The sequence below is a fragment of the Pteropus vampyrus genome, unplaced genomic scaffold (assembly GCF_000151845.1).
Source record: "Pteropus vampyrus isolate Shadow unplaced genomic scaffold, Pvam_2.0 Scaffold503, whole genome shotgun sequence".
Classification (NCBI taxonomy): domain Eukaryota; kingdom Metazoa; phylum Chordata; class Mammalia; order Chiroptera; family Pteropodidae; genus Pteropus; species Pteropus vampyrus.
The window spans coordinates 519,931-535,423 of NW_011889284.1; the positions used below are offsets into that span (position 1 = coordinate 519,931).

General features: G+C 40.7%; 1 protein-coding gene across 2 annotated transcripts; it reads left to right on the forward strand.

The window, feature by feature from the left end:
- Positions 1-3,650: 3,650 nt before the first annotated feature.
- CDC6 (cell division cycle 6) lies at positions 3,651-13,198 on the forward strand. Of its 2 annotated transcripts, none has more exons than XM_011383058.2 (12): positions 3,651-3,800; positions 4,494-4,684; positions 5,476-5,757; positions 5,882-6,081; positions 6,332-6,507; positions 6,911-7,017; positions 7,448-7,587; positions 8,129-8,229; positions 9,385-9,449; positions 11,458-11,660; positions 12,092-12,232; positions 12,533-13,198. In XM_011383058.2, the coding sequence occupies exons 2-12, from the start codon at positions 4,507-4,509 to the stop codon at positions 12,620-12,622; spliced, it is 1,683 nt and encodes a 560-aa protein (XP_011381360.1). In that variant the 5' UTR covers positions 3,651-3,800; positions 4,494-4,506; the 3' UTR covers positions 12,623-13,198. The 2 variants fall into 2 exon arrangements, with proteins under 2 accessions (XP_011381360.1, XP_011381361.1); XM_011383059.2 differs by having other exon boundaries at positions 6,335-6,507.
- Positions 13,199-15,493: the final 2,295 nt, after the last annotated feature.

The window sequence follows — 15,493 nt, forward strand, 5'->3', positions numbered from 1 at the left end:
TACTTAAAACTGTGTACTCTTGTCTGTCATATGGTGGCATAGGGAAGAAAATCTGTTGCCTCATATTCCAGGTTGTGTAGTGGTTTGACTCCTGGTCTTGTAAGAAAGTAGATACACTGACTTGGGCAGAAGTATCTGCAGCTTCCTGAGAGTTTTTTCTCCTTCCCTCTGCTGTTTCGAAAATCACAGTTCTGGTTAGTCATGCCGACTGGGTGATTCTGATAGAGTTGGTCATTATTTATATTTGCCACCTAACTCTGCTTATGATTTCAGGGAACCCAGGACACCCTCTGGCCTTGCATCCTTTCATTATATTCCTTATGATTCTTTTTGCCTGTGTTGCATGGCAGATTCTCACACTGAGGCATAGAAGAAAAGGTGGAGGAAGAGCATGCAGACTGTATTTTTATGTGGGTGTTAGCTATTTTTCTTCAGCGCTCTTTAAGTTAAAATCTTAGCTGGCTTTCTTAAACTTTGCCTTTAGGTGTAAAAATTAAAGCAGACATTCTCTGCTTACTATGGTCAGCTGATATAATCACCACTAAGACTTAATGAGCTTAACTTGCACTTTCATCACTAGCTAAGGTCTTGAATTTATTTCCCATACTGATGCATAATGGGTGTATGAATCACTCTCACATAATTTAGATATAAAAACCCAGGAGAGAAAGGCCTCCTTTCATTTTCATTCATACTTGCCAAATTGGCTGAATTTCTGATTATTTGACCCATCATTGTTGTTAATATGATTAATAAACTATTGATTTATTTGTTCCTCCTGTGACTTTCAATAGCCCTGAAATGGAGTTTGCCTAAATGACCCTCAACTTCCTAACCCTTTAAGCCAGGGGTCCCCAACCCCTCGGCCACAGACCGGTACCAGTCTGTGGCCTGTTAGGAACTGGGCCACACAGCAGGAGGTGAGCGGTGGGTGAGCAAAGCTGCATCTGTGCTTGCAGCTGCCCCACAGCACCACTTCAGATACACTTCAGATCATCGGGCATTAGATTCTCATAGGAGCACCAGTCCCTGGTGCCAAAAAGGTTGGGAACCACTGCTTTAAGCATCTTCCATCCTATTAGGATGATATTGCCAGTGCGTGTGTGTCTGTCTGTGTATGTGTGTGTACATACATAAAAGGATGTCAGATAGGTCCTTCCAGTGTGATTTGACTCCTTCCTTCATGATACTGTGTATGAATTAGGTGATAAAGACACCAGTTTGCCCACTCTAATTATTACTGAGACACCGCTGCTTACTGTGAATGTTCCTCAAGTATTTCCTGGCCAGACTCAGCCACAAACTGCGACTCACTACAAGGAAACTGCCTGTCTCTGACTTCCTATTTTACTCTGCATACAGAGGTAGGAAAACTAAAATGTCAACTTCAGGATCCTGTCCACCCTAGAGGATAACTATGAGGAAATGCCTCACCTCTGGCATCGCTGGGGAGCCCAGTCTGGATCATTTTTACACATAATTGAATGTATTTTTCACTCAGGTGTAGGGGTGTGAGATTTAAAGGACTATATGGTATCAAGCACATTCATGAAAAAGATGGACATCCACTTGGCAGGAATGTCTTTCCATTCATTCAGCAAGCATTTATTGCGTACTTTACTGTGTTCCAGGCATCTATAATGTGAAGATGAAATAGGACATGGTCTTTGCTTCCAAGGAGCTCAGAGTCTAGTAGAAGACTTCAGGACAGCTATCAGGAGAAACCTATACAGGGTATTAAAAGTCTATGGTAATTAAATACAGGGAAGGAGGATGGTAAGCAGTATTCCAGAGGAAACAGGACCGAAGCACAGAAACAAACAGTCTGGTGGTATGAGCATCACGTTACTGGAGTAACAGAAACTATTAGAAAGTTTAAAGTAGATAACCTTTTAGAGACCTTTCAGTCCTGACGTTCTGTGGTTCTCTGCCTGCTTCCACAGTAGTAATTTACTCTTGTAGGCTTTTCTTAGACCAGTGCTGTATTTTCTGGTGAGTGTTTTCATAGGCTCCAATATGCATGTTTAGTACTCACAGTTCCCCTGCTCCCCCTCTCCCACTGTAACACAGAGGTTGTTCACCACCATCCATTAAAGCTGGCTGGGCACATGTTATCATTTCAGGTTATTAAGGACAATTTTTAGGTGCCCAAGTTATAAAAATAAAGACAGTGAAGGTTGCTTCCTAGGTTCCATTGCCCTATTAAGACATCAGAAATACCATGTGGTCGAAAAGCCTCTAACATAACAGTTTTTACATTTACGGCTGCCTAATCTCTTTACTGTTGTACTTTTCAGCTCCTAAAAGCCTTCCCAAAATGTGCTCCTTCACCACTTCCTATTTAGAAGGCCACTTTAGAACTTATATCTGTCTAATCCTCCCCCTATGTTTAAGTGGTCAAGAGTTCAATCTGTCAGATTTCCCAAGTTCAAATTCTAGCTCTTTTACTTACTAGTACTGTGACCTTGGGCAAATTTACTCAACCTCCTCTATTTGTTTCCTCATTTGTAAAATGGAAATAATAGCAACTTCACGGGGTGCTTGTGAGGTAAAATGCTTGAGCTAGGTTCCTGGCTTACACTTAAGCACGCAGCATTGGCTCTTCTATATGAACTAACTAAATTAACTGACGATTGTAATAATGTTTTCTTATTTCTGAGACTTATTGCTCTATTTTATTTGATATTTAAGATGAAAGATAAATGCTTGCCATCACCTAGAATTGGGTTTTGGCCTTTAACAGAAACTGAGGCTAAACTAGGTTATTAGCTTTGGAAGATGGCCTATAAACTACTGCTGTAATTTATATTTTTCATTAAAAGCTCAGCTTGCCTCTTCTATAGCAGTTTTCTCTGGCCCTGAAACCCTAGTGTTTAGCCATAATTTTTTCTTTTTTAATTAAGAAGTCATAAGTCTCTCTACTCCCTACTAAATGTGGATTAATGGGATTAATGATAAAGTGCACAGAATATCATATTCTTATCCTTAACAAAATAGAAAGAAAGGCCTGGTTCTATTTCTCACCTTCGAAATACAAACCAGGGAGATACTGTGATGAAGTGTAGTGTACTTCTTTATGTATGTGTAGACCTTTAAAAAAAACAACAACATTGGTTTAGGTGTCAGGAAATCTGGATCCCAGGCCCTTCAACAAGATGCTGTGACCTCTAACCCTCTGCACATTTGCTTTGTGCCTTGCCAGGTTGAGTATTAGGTAAGTAAAGCGCCTAGCATCATGCCTGGCATCCAGAACCGCCCAAGAAATGGTAAGTATATAGTAGTTCTATAAAAATCTAGCTCATTAGGATAATGAAAATAGGTACGTGCAGCACTGACAAGGGGCAACCAAACCTTTACATCTCTCATCGAAAGAAGGGCGTAGAAATACAAAGCTGCATGCGGCAAAGACTACCTCTCCCGTCGGGCTTTGCGGCGAAGTCGTCCCGCCTTACCCAGAGTCCTCTGTCACTGCGCGTCTTTCCGCGGAGGTCCCGGATATAGATGAGCCCTCCGCTTAGTGGGCGTAGCCTCACGGGAGCGCTGAAACCTGGGGCTCCCTTATTGGCTGTGGGTCTTCCGGCGGAATTGGTCGTGAAGGGAGTGGGCGTTGGCCAGGGCGCGCGGCGCTCTGGCGACAGCCAATCAGCAACCTGGCCAGGCTTTGGCGGGAGGCCGGAAAGCTGCGGCTGTGCAGATTTGGCGCGAGTGTGGCTGCGCTTTTCTGCTGCCTGTGTATTCTGTAACTTGTGAAGAATCCCTGAAGCCGTGTGCGAGAGACGTTAGAAGGAGCCGGCACTGAGGTGACGCAGTTCTGTGGGGTGGAGAGGAGAAGATTGCTTGGGAGGCCTGGGGTCTGGTAGGCAGCAGAGTTGGGTGGCAAGACCCGCGGGTTCCGATGAGGCCCGAAGGAGTAGTCTGGCAGTTGTGCATGGAAAAGGAGCTGAATGTTGTAGGAGTGGGGTTGAGAGTTCTGTATAGTGGGGGGACTCAGGGCAGAGTGAGACTTTAGGCAAGACTAAATGTGAAAGGTTGCTGGGCGAAGCTGGTGATAAAGATAAACCCCGTGCCTGGGGTGAGGGAATTAGTACTATAGAAATCAATCAAAATAAATTTATTTCGTTGTTCAAGTGGGTAAGAACTTGGGCTCTGGAGCCAGAATACAGGGTTTGCTGTGACTTTGGGCTTCCGTGCCTCTCAGTTTGCCGACTTCAAGATCATTTTAATAATAGTACCTACTTCTAAAGTAGTTGTAAAACTTAGATGAGTCCGATACCTAAAATGTTTGTAACAATTCTTACACATAGTAGGTAGACATCAGGTGTTCGCTATTGCATAGATTTGGATTGGAAGCAGAACTGAACGCTAAAATATTACTGTTATTTACTAATGAAATGAGTGTTGATAATTGGTATAAATTTTATGTTAGTTATTTTCTCTTCAGTTTTACATACTGATTGCCTGCCCTGGTTTTTTTTTGGGGGGGGGGTTCCCAGGTGTGTTGCCGTCATGCCTCAAACCCGATCCCAGTCACAGACTACAGTCAGTTTTCCAAAAAAGAAGCTGTCGCGGACATCGGACAAAGCTAAAAACTCTAGTGACACCAAACTAGAACTGACAAATGTCCAGGCCATACCCCGTTCTCCTTGTGTCAAAAGTCTTCCTCTCAGCCCCAGAAAACGTCTGGGTAAGCTATCCATTATATAATATAATTACTTTTTTTTAACTTGTAGCTCTTGACCTCTCCTTCAGTAATAAGATGCCCAGTCCTTTGAAACAGCTTTCTAAGTTCTGTTAAGACCACTCTATTCACTTTGGTTATTTTCAGAATGGTTGCTAAATTCTTACTGACCTTCAGAATTAAGATCAGCTTCTGAAGTAATTAGTAGTAGGTCTGATCTTCAATTCCTTAATACTGAACTTAGTTCTGTCGGTATTTTAAATGACCTCACAGTTAGCTATTCTGGGTAGTTTTTTGAAACTTCCCTTAATAGTGGTGAAATTAAGAGACACGGGTGACATTCTTGTTTTAGAACAGTGGTTGGTAATCTTGTTTTAGATAATTTGTTTTTAATGAAGGGCGATTGGGCAGTATCTGGAGACATTTTTGGTTGCCACAGCTGAATGAGTGCTACTGGCATAGTGGATAAAGACCAGGGATGCTGCTAAACATGCTGCAATAAACAGGACACCCCTGCACAAAGAATTAGTTGGTCCAAGATGTCAACGTGCCGAGGTTGAGAAACCCTGCTTTAGAACCATCTTAGAATTTCATCTCACTAAAACTCATTTAGTTTCTATCAAACAGTCGTAAGATTCAGTGGTGCCATCTGGTGGCCAGTATATGCTTCTAAAACGAGAGGCATTTTACTTTGATGGCTTTGACCCAGGTAGAAATTCACCTCTTTGTGAGGTACGCAGAGACCTTTGCAAGTGCACTGCTATGAATGACCATGTTTTGATTTTAATATGTTTCAGGTGATGACAACCTGTGCAACACTCCCCATTTACCACCCTGTTCTCCACCAAAGCAGAGCAAGAAAGAGAATGGTCCCCCTCGCTCACATATACCTAAGGGGCGCCGATTGGTATTTGACAATCAACTGACAGTTAAGTCTCCTAGCAAAAGAGAACAAACTAGAGTCCACCAAAACAAAATATGTTCCTCAGTTCGAAAAGGTCAAGAGGTCACAGCAAAGTCTAAGCAGAGATGTCCTCCGGAAAAAGAATCTGCACGTTTGAGACTGTTCAAGCAAGAAGGTTCGTTCTTACATGGCAGCGGTTAGTGCAGCCTCGTAAACAAGGCTGGTGAGTCCAGATGAAACCCATTGGGTCTTCGCAGTCACCTCTGTTGTATCCAATTGTCCTTTCATGTTTGGCACAGGCACTTGCTACCAGCAAGCAAAACTGGCCCTGAATACCGCTGTCCCGGATCGGCTGCCTGCCAGGGAAAAGGAGATGGATGTCATCAGGAATTTCCTGAGGGAGCACATCTGTGGCAAAAAAGCTGGGAGTCTTTATCTTTCTGGTGCTCCAGGAACTGGAAAAACTGCCTGCCTAAGCCGAATTCTGCAAGACCTCAAGGTACATTGAAAGTTTGAATTATGATGCTCTTGCTAAAATGACACTTGGTTATTAAGGGTTAAGAAAAAGTAGAAGTCTTAGGGGATTGAAGTTTTCTCCAAAATAAGACTTTTTTCGTTTCATTGTCTAAATCTTTCCAAATGAAAGTAGAGCTCATTCTCTTCTATGCTGTTATCTCCTTAAAGACACTTCAGGTTCCATCAAATCTTTATCCGAGGCCAAAGTAACTCCCATGTTTGTATTTTTCTAGAAGAAACTAAAAGGCTTTAAAACTATCATGCTGAATTGCATGTCACTGAGGAGTGCCCAGGCTGTATTCCCAGCTATTGCTCAGGAGATTTGTCAGGAAGGCGTATCCAGGCCAGCTGGGAAGGACATGATGAAGAAACTGGAAAACCATTTGACTGCAGAGAAGGGCCCCATGATGTAAGTATTGCTCTGCTGCATGTTGCTCTGTGAAAATCTGCAAGTTCTGCTGCCCACAAACTCAGATTCTAGTCTCTTGAATTTATTGGTTCATAAAAAGAATGTTTCCTGTATTTGCTTTGAGAAGTGTAGTTACATAAGCTTAAAGAGAAAGAAGAAAGGAAAAATACACCTTCTAATTTTAAATTAGGAAAATGTTTTTAAACTAATTGCTTGAAAAACCTATATGTTACTTTTTCATGATGGTGGGGATGGTTGAGTATCGTAACTGTGACTGGAAATAGGACAAATTATGATCTTCAAACTGGTCTCAAGTATAGGAATGTGACCTAGAGTCATCCCAGATCAAACAGATTGGAGAATTAAGAAGATGAACATAGGTATTGTTTCTCTTTATATGTAGTGTGTTGGTGTTGGACGAGATGGATCAGCTGGACAGCAAAGGGCAGGATGTATTGTACACGCTGTTTGAATGGCCATGGCTAAGCAAGTCTCGATTGGTGCTGATTGGTTAGTGCTCAGTTGTAAATATTGCATGGTGGTTCTAAAGAATTCTTTTTTAATCTCTTCAACTTATTTGTCACGTATTTTATTTTAAACCAGCTTTCTATTTTCTTATAAAAATAATTGTAATTTTAATCTAAGGCAAATCAATTTTGTTAAGTCTGAATAGAAATTACATAATACTGCATTTCAGAGATAGCTGATTTTAGAGTATCTGGTCCTGTTTATCAGTGAACAATTCTAAATCTAACTTGAAAAGAGCATTCCATGATTACTACGTACATCTTACCTAAAGAATGGGAGTGGTGGGGAGTAAGTGGGAAGCAACAATTAGAATGCTGGATTATAACTGGAAAGTTTATTTAGTTTTCTGAGGGTTTATTTTTCCTTTTAGGATGATTTGACCAGTTATGATTAGTGTTATTTATCTTCTCAGGTATTGCCAATACCTTGGATCTCACAGACAGAATTTTACCGAGGCTTCAGGCTAGAGAAAAATATAAGCCACAGCTGTTGAACTTCCCACCTTATACCAAAAATCAGATAGCCACTATCTTGCAGGATCGACTTAATCAGGTGAGTACCAACCATTGTACCAAATTGTGTGTTCTTTGGATCACCTGTTTTGGGGAAACCTAGCGGTAGTTCTAAAATATTTTGCTTTGATTGCATTACTAAACATAGAGTATGGGGCATAGTGAGGACATTTTTCTATGAATTTTCATCCATGGCTCCATTTATTGGATGCCTCAGTGCTAAAATAAAAATAAGAGGGGAATCACAATTGCTTCTTCAATGGCCTTTAAAAATGGGGCCTATGAAAAAAATTTTCTCTTTTGAAAATGACCAAATAGGTTTTAGTTTAGTTTAGTTTTGCTAATTTAAGTTCTGATTGCTTTTTTTTTTTCCATTCACGAATATCTGCCACATTCTACAAAATGCCTAAATGTGTGAAATCTCCATTGACTTATGAACAGAAAAGGTATCTCTTAGACCCTAAAGGGGGGCCAATCAAGTTTAGACTTCAGTGTGAAAATACTTATTTATATCTGGGACCTAAATTACAGAGAAGGGAGATCTTAAACTTCAGACTGTCACCTTCATGTCTTGTCCAAAGGCATCTAGAGACCAGGTTCTGGACAATGCTGCAATTCAGTTCTGTGCTCGAAAAGTCTCTGCTGTTTCTGGAGATGTTCGCAAAGCGCTAGATGTTTGCAGGTGAGTTATGGCACTGTTGGCTGTTTTTATTAAAAAAAGAAATGTTGTTAATTGTCTCATGTAACTCAAGTGAATGTGGCTTAAGAGGCTCCATTCTGCCACTTTTTATGCTCAGAAAAGAGGACTTGTTTCTCAGTGGGGAGCTAGGCATTTCCACCGTGTTAATGTCTGAAACATTATCAGTCCATTACCTACAGAGGGAGGAACAAATGAGATGTTGCTGGCACTCCCTGTGGTGATTATAGATTGGTTAATTACATTTGTATTAAAAAAGACTCCAGTTTACTTTTCCATTAGTTGGTCTCAAGCAGGTTTATTTATGGACCTGAACCATCTTTGCCTTTAGACATTTTTTCCTTCCTTTGCTTTTGTGAGCACCCCTTCCTCCAGTCGGTGGTCCCCACAGTTAGACTCCAGACCTCTCTCCCTTCCCACCCCCTTGTCCCTCCTGCTGGGGAAAGCCTCTACGCTGACTGATGAAATTTCTTCTTCCCAGTAGGGACACTGGGTCCATTAAAATGATACTTGCTGTGTTGGCCTGCTGGTCCAACCTCCCCCTGCTGCCATGCAGAAGATCTAGGTCTGGCTTATGGCTTCCTGTGGGCTAAGTAGTTTGGAGAGAGCAGTGGGAGAGTAAGCTCTTCCTATTGCTAGATGGCGTGATCCTGGATTTGAAAGTTTCCCCTAGCCAGCAAACTACTTGGGAAAGACCTGTAGCTATGAGCAATAGTCACGTAGGCAAGCTGGTGTGGTTTAGCCTACACATAGGCCATGTATATATAACAGGACTCCCCTTCCAGGTTCAGCATGGATGGGTGGTACTGCTTCTCTTTAGTCAGTCGCCCACACTACATGTTCTCTCCCTCATCCACGACATTTTCTCCTCATCCAAAATGTTATCATTGGCTCAATGTATGATGACCTACTTGGCATCTCTAAGAGGAAACCGTGTAGTGTTGAAGTTTCTCAGATTCCCTGGTCTATGAATTATTTGAAGGCAACTAAGTCTCTTTTAGCAGAGACATAACCCAGTTTTGTTTGGGGGCTTTAAAATGATAAAACATGTTTTTTGTTAATGCGTATGTGAGCTTGGTGGTTTGTTGTAGTGTTTGGTTTGGCTCAGCCTAAATTAATTTTAGAAATTTTTTTTTATAGGAGAGCTATTGAAATTGTAGAGTCGGATGTCAAAAGCCAGACTATTCTCAAACCACTGTCTGAATGTAAGTAGTTTATCTCTTTCCTGTCTTCCTTTGTAATTGGAAGCTTAACTTTTCTGAGGAAAGAGCTAGAAAGATATAATGAACATGGTTAAATCCACACTCACCCATTTTTATGTCTGTATCTGTGTGTTTTTGGTCTATTTCATGTGCTTTATTTCAGTCTTGCCTGTCAGCACTATAGTCTGTGCATTAGTGCAAATGAGTTCCTCAGGATGTTACATAAATGATTGAGACAGAGTAAGTTTTCTTTCCAAGCTCTAGGAATGAAAACTGTAGACAGTAAAGTTGGATCTGCTTCTCTCTGGGTGCTTATGTGTTGTGCAGTTTAGGTCTCAATATAGGTGAAAGCAAAGCATGGTGAATAAGAGTCCGTGAAAGAATTGAGTTTAACTTGTGATATCTCAGGCCTTTAAACAGGTATAGGAGGGTGGAGGTATAAGATGATATTGCTACAGTAAGCTGCAGGCTATTACAAAAATGGCAAAATTAATTTCCTTTCCCTCAGCCATGTTCTCTTAGCTATAGCAGATATAAAATGGCCACGAACTACATATCTTGTCACTGTTTAATATCCAGTGTTAATCTTTAGAAACAAGACAGTCTGGTTTGATTATTGCTGCCTTCACTCCTGCAGTGGTTGAAAATTATTAAAATTCTTTCTAGCACTACAGTTCTACAGCTGTTGAAGGAAATTTTTAAAAAATATTTCAGAAGTAGCCAAACTTAGTGCTAGGGTGATGGTAGGTAATATATGCCAGTACATAGATTAAATTCTCGTTTCTATTCAACTTTTCAGATTATTCCCTTTTTTTCCACCACAAATAATATTTAGGTGTTATCGGTGGCTCCTGTGAGCACCACCAGCATGAACATAACTAGAAGAGGTTGTAAGTTCCTGGCGTAAATTATTAGACTAATCTAGTTCTTGGCCTTTGACCTCTGGTATGTGTGATTAGCTTTTAATGGTTCTAGAAAACTATAGGGAGACTGAGTTCAACTAAATATGAGAAGACACTTTCTAATAAATAGCACTAACGGGGCTTCTTTGACACATAGTGGGTTCCCCAGCATTGAAGACATTCAAACAAAAGCTGGATAGATGACCACTTGTTAGGATTGTTTTAGAGGGGGCTCAGCCATGGGGTAGGGAGCAAGAATAGACCTCTAACTTCCTTTCTACTTTAAGATTCTGCTACTTGATCAGAGATATCCAGTTTCTTCACTATTAGTCCTCAGCAACATCCTGTTTGTAACAATAAAATAGAAGCAAATTGTTGTGGGGCAACAGCACATGGTCTCAGGAAGTAACTTTCCTCAAAGGTTGTTACAGAGCAAATTCCTCCTCTCTCTTAAAATTCATGCGTCTCCAAACAATGAGGCCATAGTCCTATGCAGCTTGTTGGCAGTTTCCCAGCCTCCGGCTTCTGAGATGGTGCTATCTGCTAAGATATCCAATGACATTTTCTCAAGTGTTGCCCTACTGTAGATCAGCTTGGGCAAGTTAACCAAACCTCAAAGGTCATTTGCAGAGGCTATGTAGAGGACTTACATTGGATTGACTTTACTATCCACATTTAGCCACTCATTTGATTCAAAATATTAGGTAATTTTTCCAACTTTTTTCTTTCTTAATTACCAAGCATAGTCATCTTGGCTTCAAGGTTCTGTTCTTCTTATATTAGGAACTTTCAAGGTAGAATGCAGTAGTTCTCTGTCTGATCCTTATTTTTTCATGGGGTGGATTTTTGTCTCTCTGAGATTAAATTGTGTTCTACAGGGCAAAGTACCTCACCATTCTACCCAGAAAAAGGATAACCCTACTTTCCAAGTCATCTCACATTGTTTCAGACTCTTTCTGAGGATAGCATTGTCTCTTTAGCTTCTAGTTAGAACCTCTGCTTTGCCACTACATGATTGCACTTGAATTTTCAGCTAAAACTTAGTATCATCTGTCTTGATACACACAATTTTTAAAAACCCAATTAAACTTGATTTTTTTATTTTATAGGTAAATCACTCTCTGAATCACTGGTTCCAAAACAAGTTGGTCTTATTCACATATCCAAAGTCATTTCAGAAGTTGATGGTAACAGAATGACTTTGAGCCAAGAAGGAGCACAAGATTCCTTCCCTCTTCAGCAGAAGCTCTTGGTTTGCTCTTTACTGCTTTTAACCAGGCAGTTGAAAAGCAAAGAGGTCACTCTGGGGAAGGTTAGTTGGGAATCTCAGCAGATGGAGCTGGGGTGGAGATGAGAATCTGCTTCGCAGAGCAGATATTTTCCAAAAGGCCTATCATGCTCCAGCTAATACGAATTAAAAATGGATTTTAACGGTAAGAATAAATACTGGTACCATATAAAAAGCAGCTGACTTTATTTCCCTTGGGTTGTGGTTGAGAATTTGCCATTAATCTTCTCCCTTTCATTTTTGCCTCTCCCTATGAAATATATAAAGCCCCTTTCCTGAATTACAGTGTAGGTTTTTTGGTAGTATCTACAAAATGCCTATTCAAGGATTTTATTGAAAGAGAGAGAATTGGGGTATTGAGATAACTTATTAAAAACTCACATTTTTAAATAGATTATAAGGTTACAAGAGATATGACTTGTAAGCAACATTTGTTCTCCCTTGTTTCCTCCTAGTTATATGAAGCCTACAGTAACGTCTGTCGCAAACAGCAGGTGGCAGTTGTGGACCAGTCAGAGTGTTTGTCACTTTCAGGGCTCTTGGAGGCCAGGGGCATTTTAGAATTAAAGAAAAACAAGGAAACCCGCTTTACAAAGGTATAACCAACTACTTTGTTACGTTGCTTTTAATTTTCTTGTTTTAGAGAGTTTATCTTTTGCTAAAGTAAAGAATTTAAAATGACCAGAATTAGATAATTTGTGTTTTTTTGTTGTTGTTAGAGTTTAAGATCTGTGAAGATGGGACTGTGGTATGAGTAAAATTTTTTTGTAGACTGTTGAAAAAGCAACGTTTAACTTGGTTGCCTCTTGTGAGAAAAACATGGTAGACATTTATGTAATAAGAACTGCTTTTGTGAGATCTCTACTGTGAAAAATATTTTTTTCTCTTCTTCCCAGGTGTCTTTGAAGATTGAAGAGAAGGAAATAGAGCATGCTCTGAAAGACAAAGCTTTAATTGGAAATATCTTAGCTACTGGATTGCCTTAAATTCTTTTATCTAATATCCCACCTGAAAGTATTCAGCTGTCATTTAGAGAGCTATAGTCTTCATTTTAGTACTTTATATATTCAGGTCTGAAAATATATATGACCTTTTTTACTTGAAAGTGATAAATTTTAATCTACAGAGTTAAGAATATTTGCACAGAATAATGTCTTTGGGTCTTATTTTTATGCATTAAAAATTAATTCCCAAGTAGGCCCTTTTTAATTATATTTACTACCTTAATATGCTTGCAAGCATACAGATTTATTTTGCGGAATATGCATATATGTACCTCTTTGTTTCCTCAAATGTTGCTATGTTTGAAAGAATTTTGGACTAGAGCCAGAAGAATAGAAAAGGATGATCCAGGAAAAGAAGCAAGTCTTCATGAAGATTTGGAGGACACTTTGTGATCGAAGAATTTATTTCATTTTGGAGTATAGTGTGTTCACTTTGCAGATAGTTCCACTTTGTGACTTTTTAAAGACTCATTGTGTTTTTTAGGCACTTCCAAGGGTGTGGGGATGGTAAGGAGAATGTAACTTTTCAGATCGTGAATATATTTATTTTAAATTGCATTCTTTGTCTTTTTAAGCAATCACATTTCAAGAGCTCAAACTTTCAGAAGGTAATGTGAAAATTCCTCCCTAAACTGTCCCACAATCTTAGTTGCCCTCAGATGAAGCCACTTGTTTCAAGAAGCTTTAGGTGGGGTTAGATTTTCATTTAAATCTCATAGTTTTCTAGTCTTATTTGATCAATTCATCCATATGGTTATTCAGTCTCCCCTTTTCTGGGTTTGGTTTTCAGTGGCATTAAATGGCAATTTGTGATGGGGACGCCAGAGGGCACTGTTATAACACTGGCTGTCTTGAAAGTGCAGGCATGGGGCTGGGGGTAGTTTTGAGGGGGGGATGGGGTGACTTAGGTTTGATTCATTTGGGAGATTGCTATATACTTCTATAACTCAAGCAGATGCTTGGAATGTCAGTCATGTGTGATATGAATGGTCTGAGAGCCAGTGACCAAGTGTGTGCTCCCTGAGCTCTTCTGCTTCCTCCTACCTTTCTGACATAGACTTGAGTTTAGGAACTTGATATGTGTACAAATGATCTGTTGGCCACTGTTTCATTCATGCTGCCCACTGTATCCCTTGCAATGTGATCTGGCCTACAGCAGGTGGTATGAGGTAGAAGGGCACCCTGAGAGAGCCCTCTGAAATGAATACTACCCACTGGTGTGTGAGCTGAGCGCAGTTTATAGACAGGAGTCTGAATGTTCTCACACTCCTTTATCAGAGCATTCATTCCCTTCAAGGGTAATTTGTGAGTGGAGAACATAGTTGCATACCTACAAGCTTGGGAAGTGTCTGGGGCTATAAGGGTTAATAAGCATAATTACAAAGATTGTCCAAAGGCTGATGGGAAGCAGAGACTGAATGGGATTGAGAACAGATGCGAGGCTTGATTTAAATTACATTTTATTGGATACTGCAGCCTTAAGAGACGTGACTGCTTTACAGTTTGTTTCCATACTGTGGGCAGCTGCTGTCTGTTCTGTGTCCACAGTAGGATCCTGCCCAAAAAGGAGCGGCCTCCCCACCTCATTGTGTTTGAGGCTTGGCGCCATAACTATAAGACTTGAGTCAGGAACATGGCTTGACTCGCAGTAGGGCTGCTATGCATCCTCCGTGGCTCTGAGCCAAGATTGCATTTGCAGATTCAAAGGGGCCAAATTTCTTTCCCCTCTATCTCCTTTCTCTCCCTTTGCCCTGGTATTTAGAAATAGGGTTTTCTGTGCACTGGTTTGTTCGTTTCTTTTCCTTCAGTTCTCCCCCCACTGTCAATTTCTAGGTCATTGCTGCTCTTAAGACTTCAGCAGTTGGAACAGGGTTGGTTCTGTCAATGATGCGTGAAGCAGACTTAGAGTCCCTGCTTGGCTTCCGCTGCCCTTGTGGGAGCAAAAGCTGATGTATGTTTGTCAGTGAAGTCTTAAGTGTAATTCAGACAGCCGGGGAGCAGATTGAGAGGAGGAAGAAAGTCCTTTTCTTGCTGGTTTTTCTCACTAAGGCTGAGAGCTATGGGAAGGTAATGGGATGGGATGGGCTTGTGGTTATAGTTTTTGCCAGGATCATGGGCTGTTTCACATAGAGTAGTGGCAAAGATGCTGACCTACATTCTTCCTCTTGAAGGTAGTGGGGTGTGTGTCGATATCCTGGTTTACTTATGTATTTTTCTTCAAAGAAACAGAGTGAGCTTCCACAGAGTGTTGGTGGGTATTACCATGGAAAGAACATAGACACAATAAAATCGGTGTGAGTTTCAGCCCTAGAGCTGCCACTGATATTTCTGGCTCAATGAAGACTTGCCTGTGGCTAGATAACTGGCAAGAATGTGTGAGGTCCAAGCTACTCAGATCAAAAAAGTTGGCAGAGCTCTGTTCTTTCCCCCACCCCAACCCCCTTTGCTCCCTGCCTTTATTAAATGCCCTTTTAAGATACACCAATGAGAAATGGGAAGTACGTATGAGATAGACTTAGAGATTTTAAAAACTATAGAAAGGTATCACTTGACTACTGAGGGAGACTAAAAGTGCCAAGCTTGAGATTTCATTTACATTTGTATCTGTCCCCAGCACTTAGTACAGTGGCTGGTACCTGATAGGTATTCAATAAACAATTGCTGAATGGACAGATAAATGAACCAAGTAAGACACTGCTTTTCCCTCATCTTGAGGACAGTTCTAACATGCAGGTAAGCATTGCTGGCGCTAATGCACTGAAGAGAAGCAAGCCCCTGTAAAAGCAGAGTGCTTCATCTTACAAAATATGCCTTGGCACAGTTGTGAAAGTTTATTGGCCTCACAGATGCGTT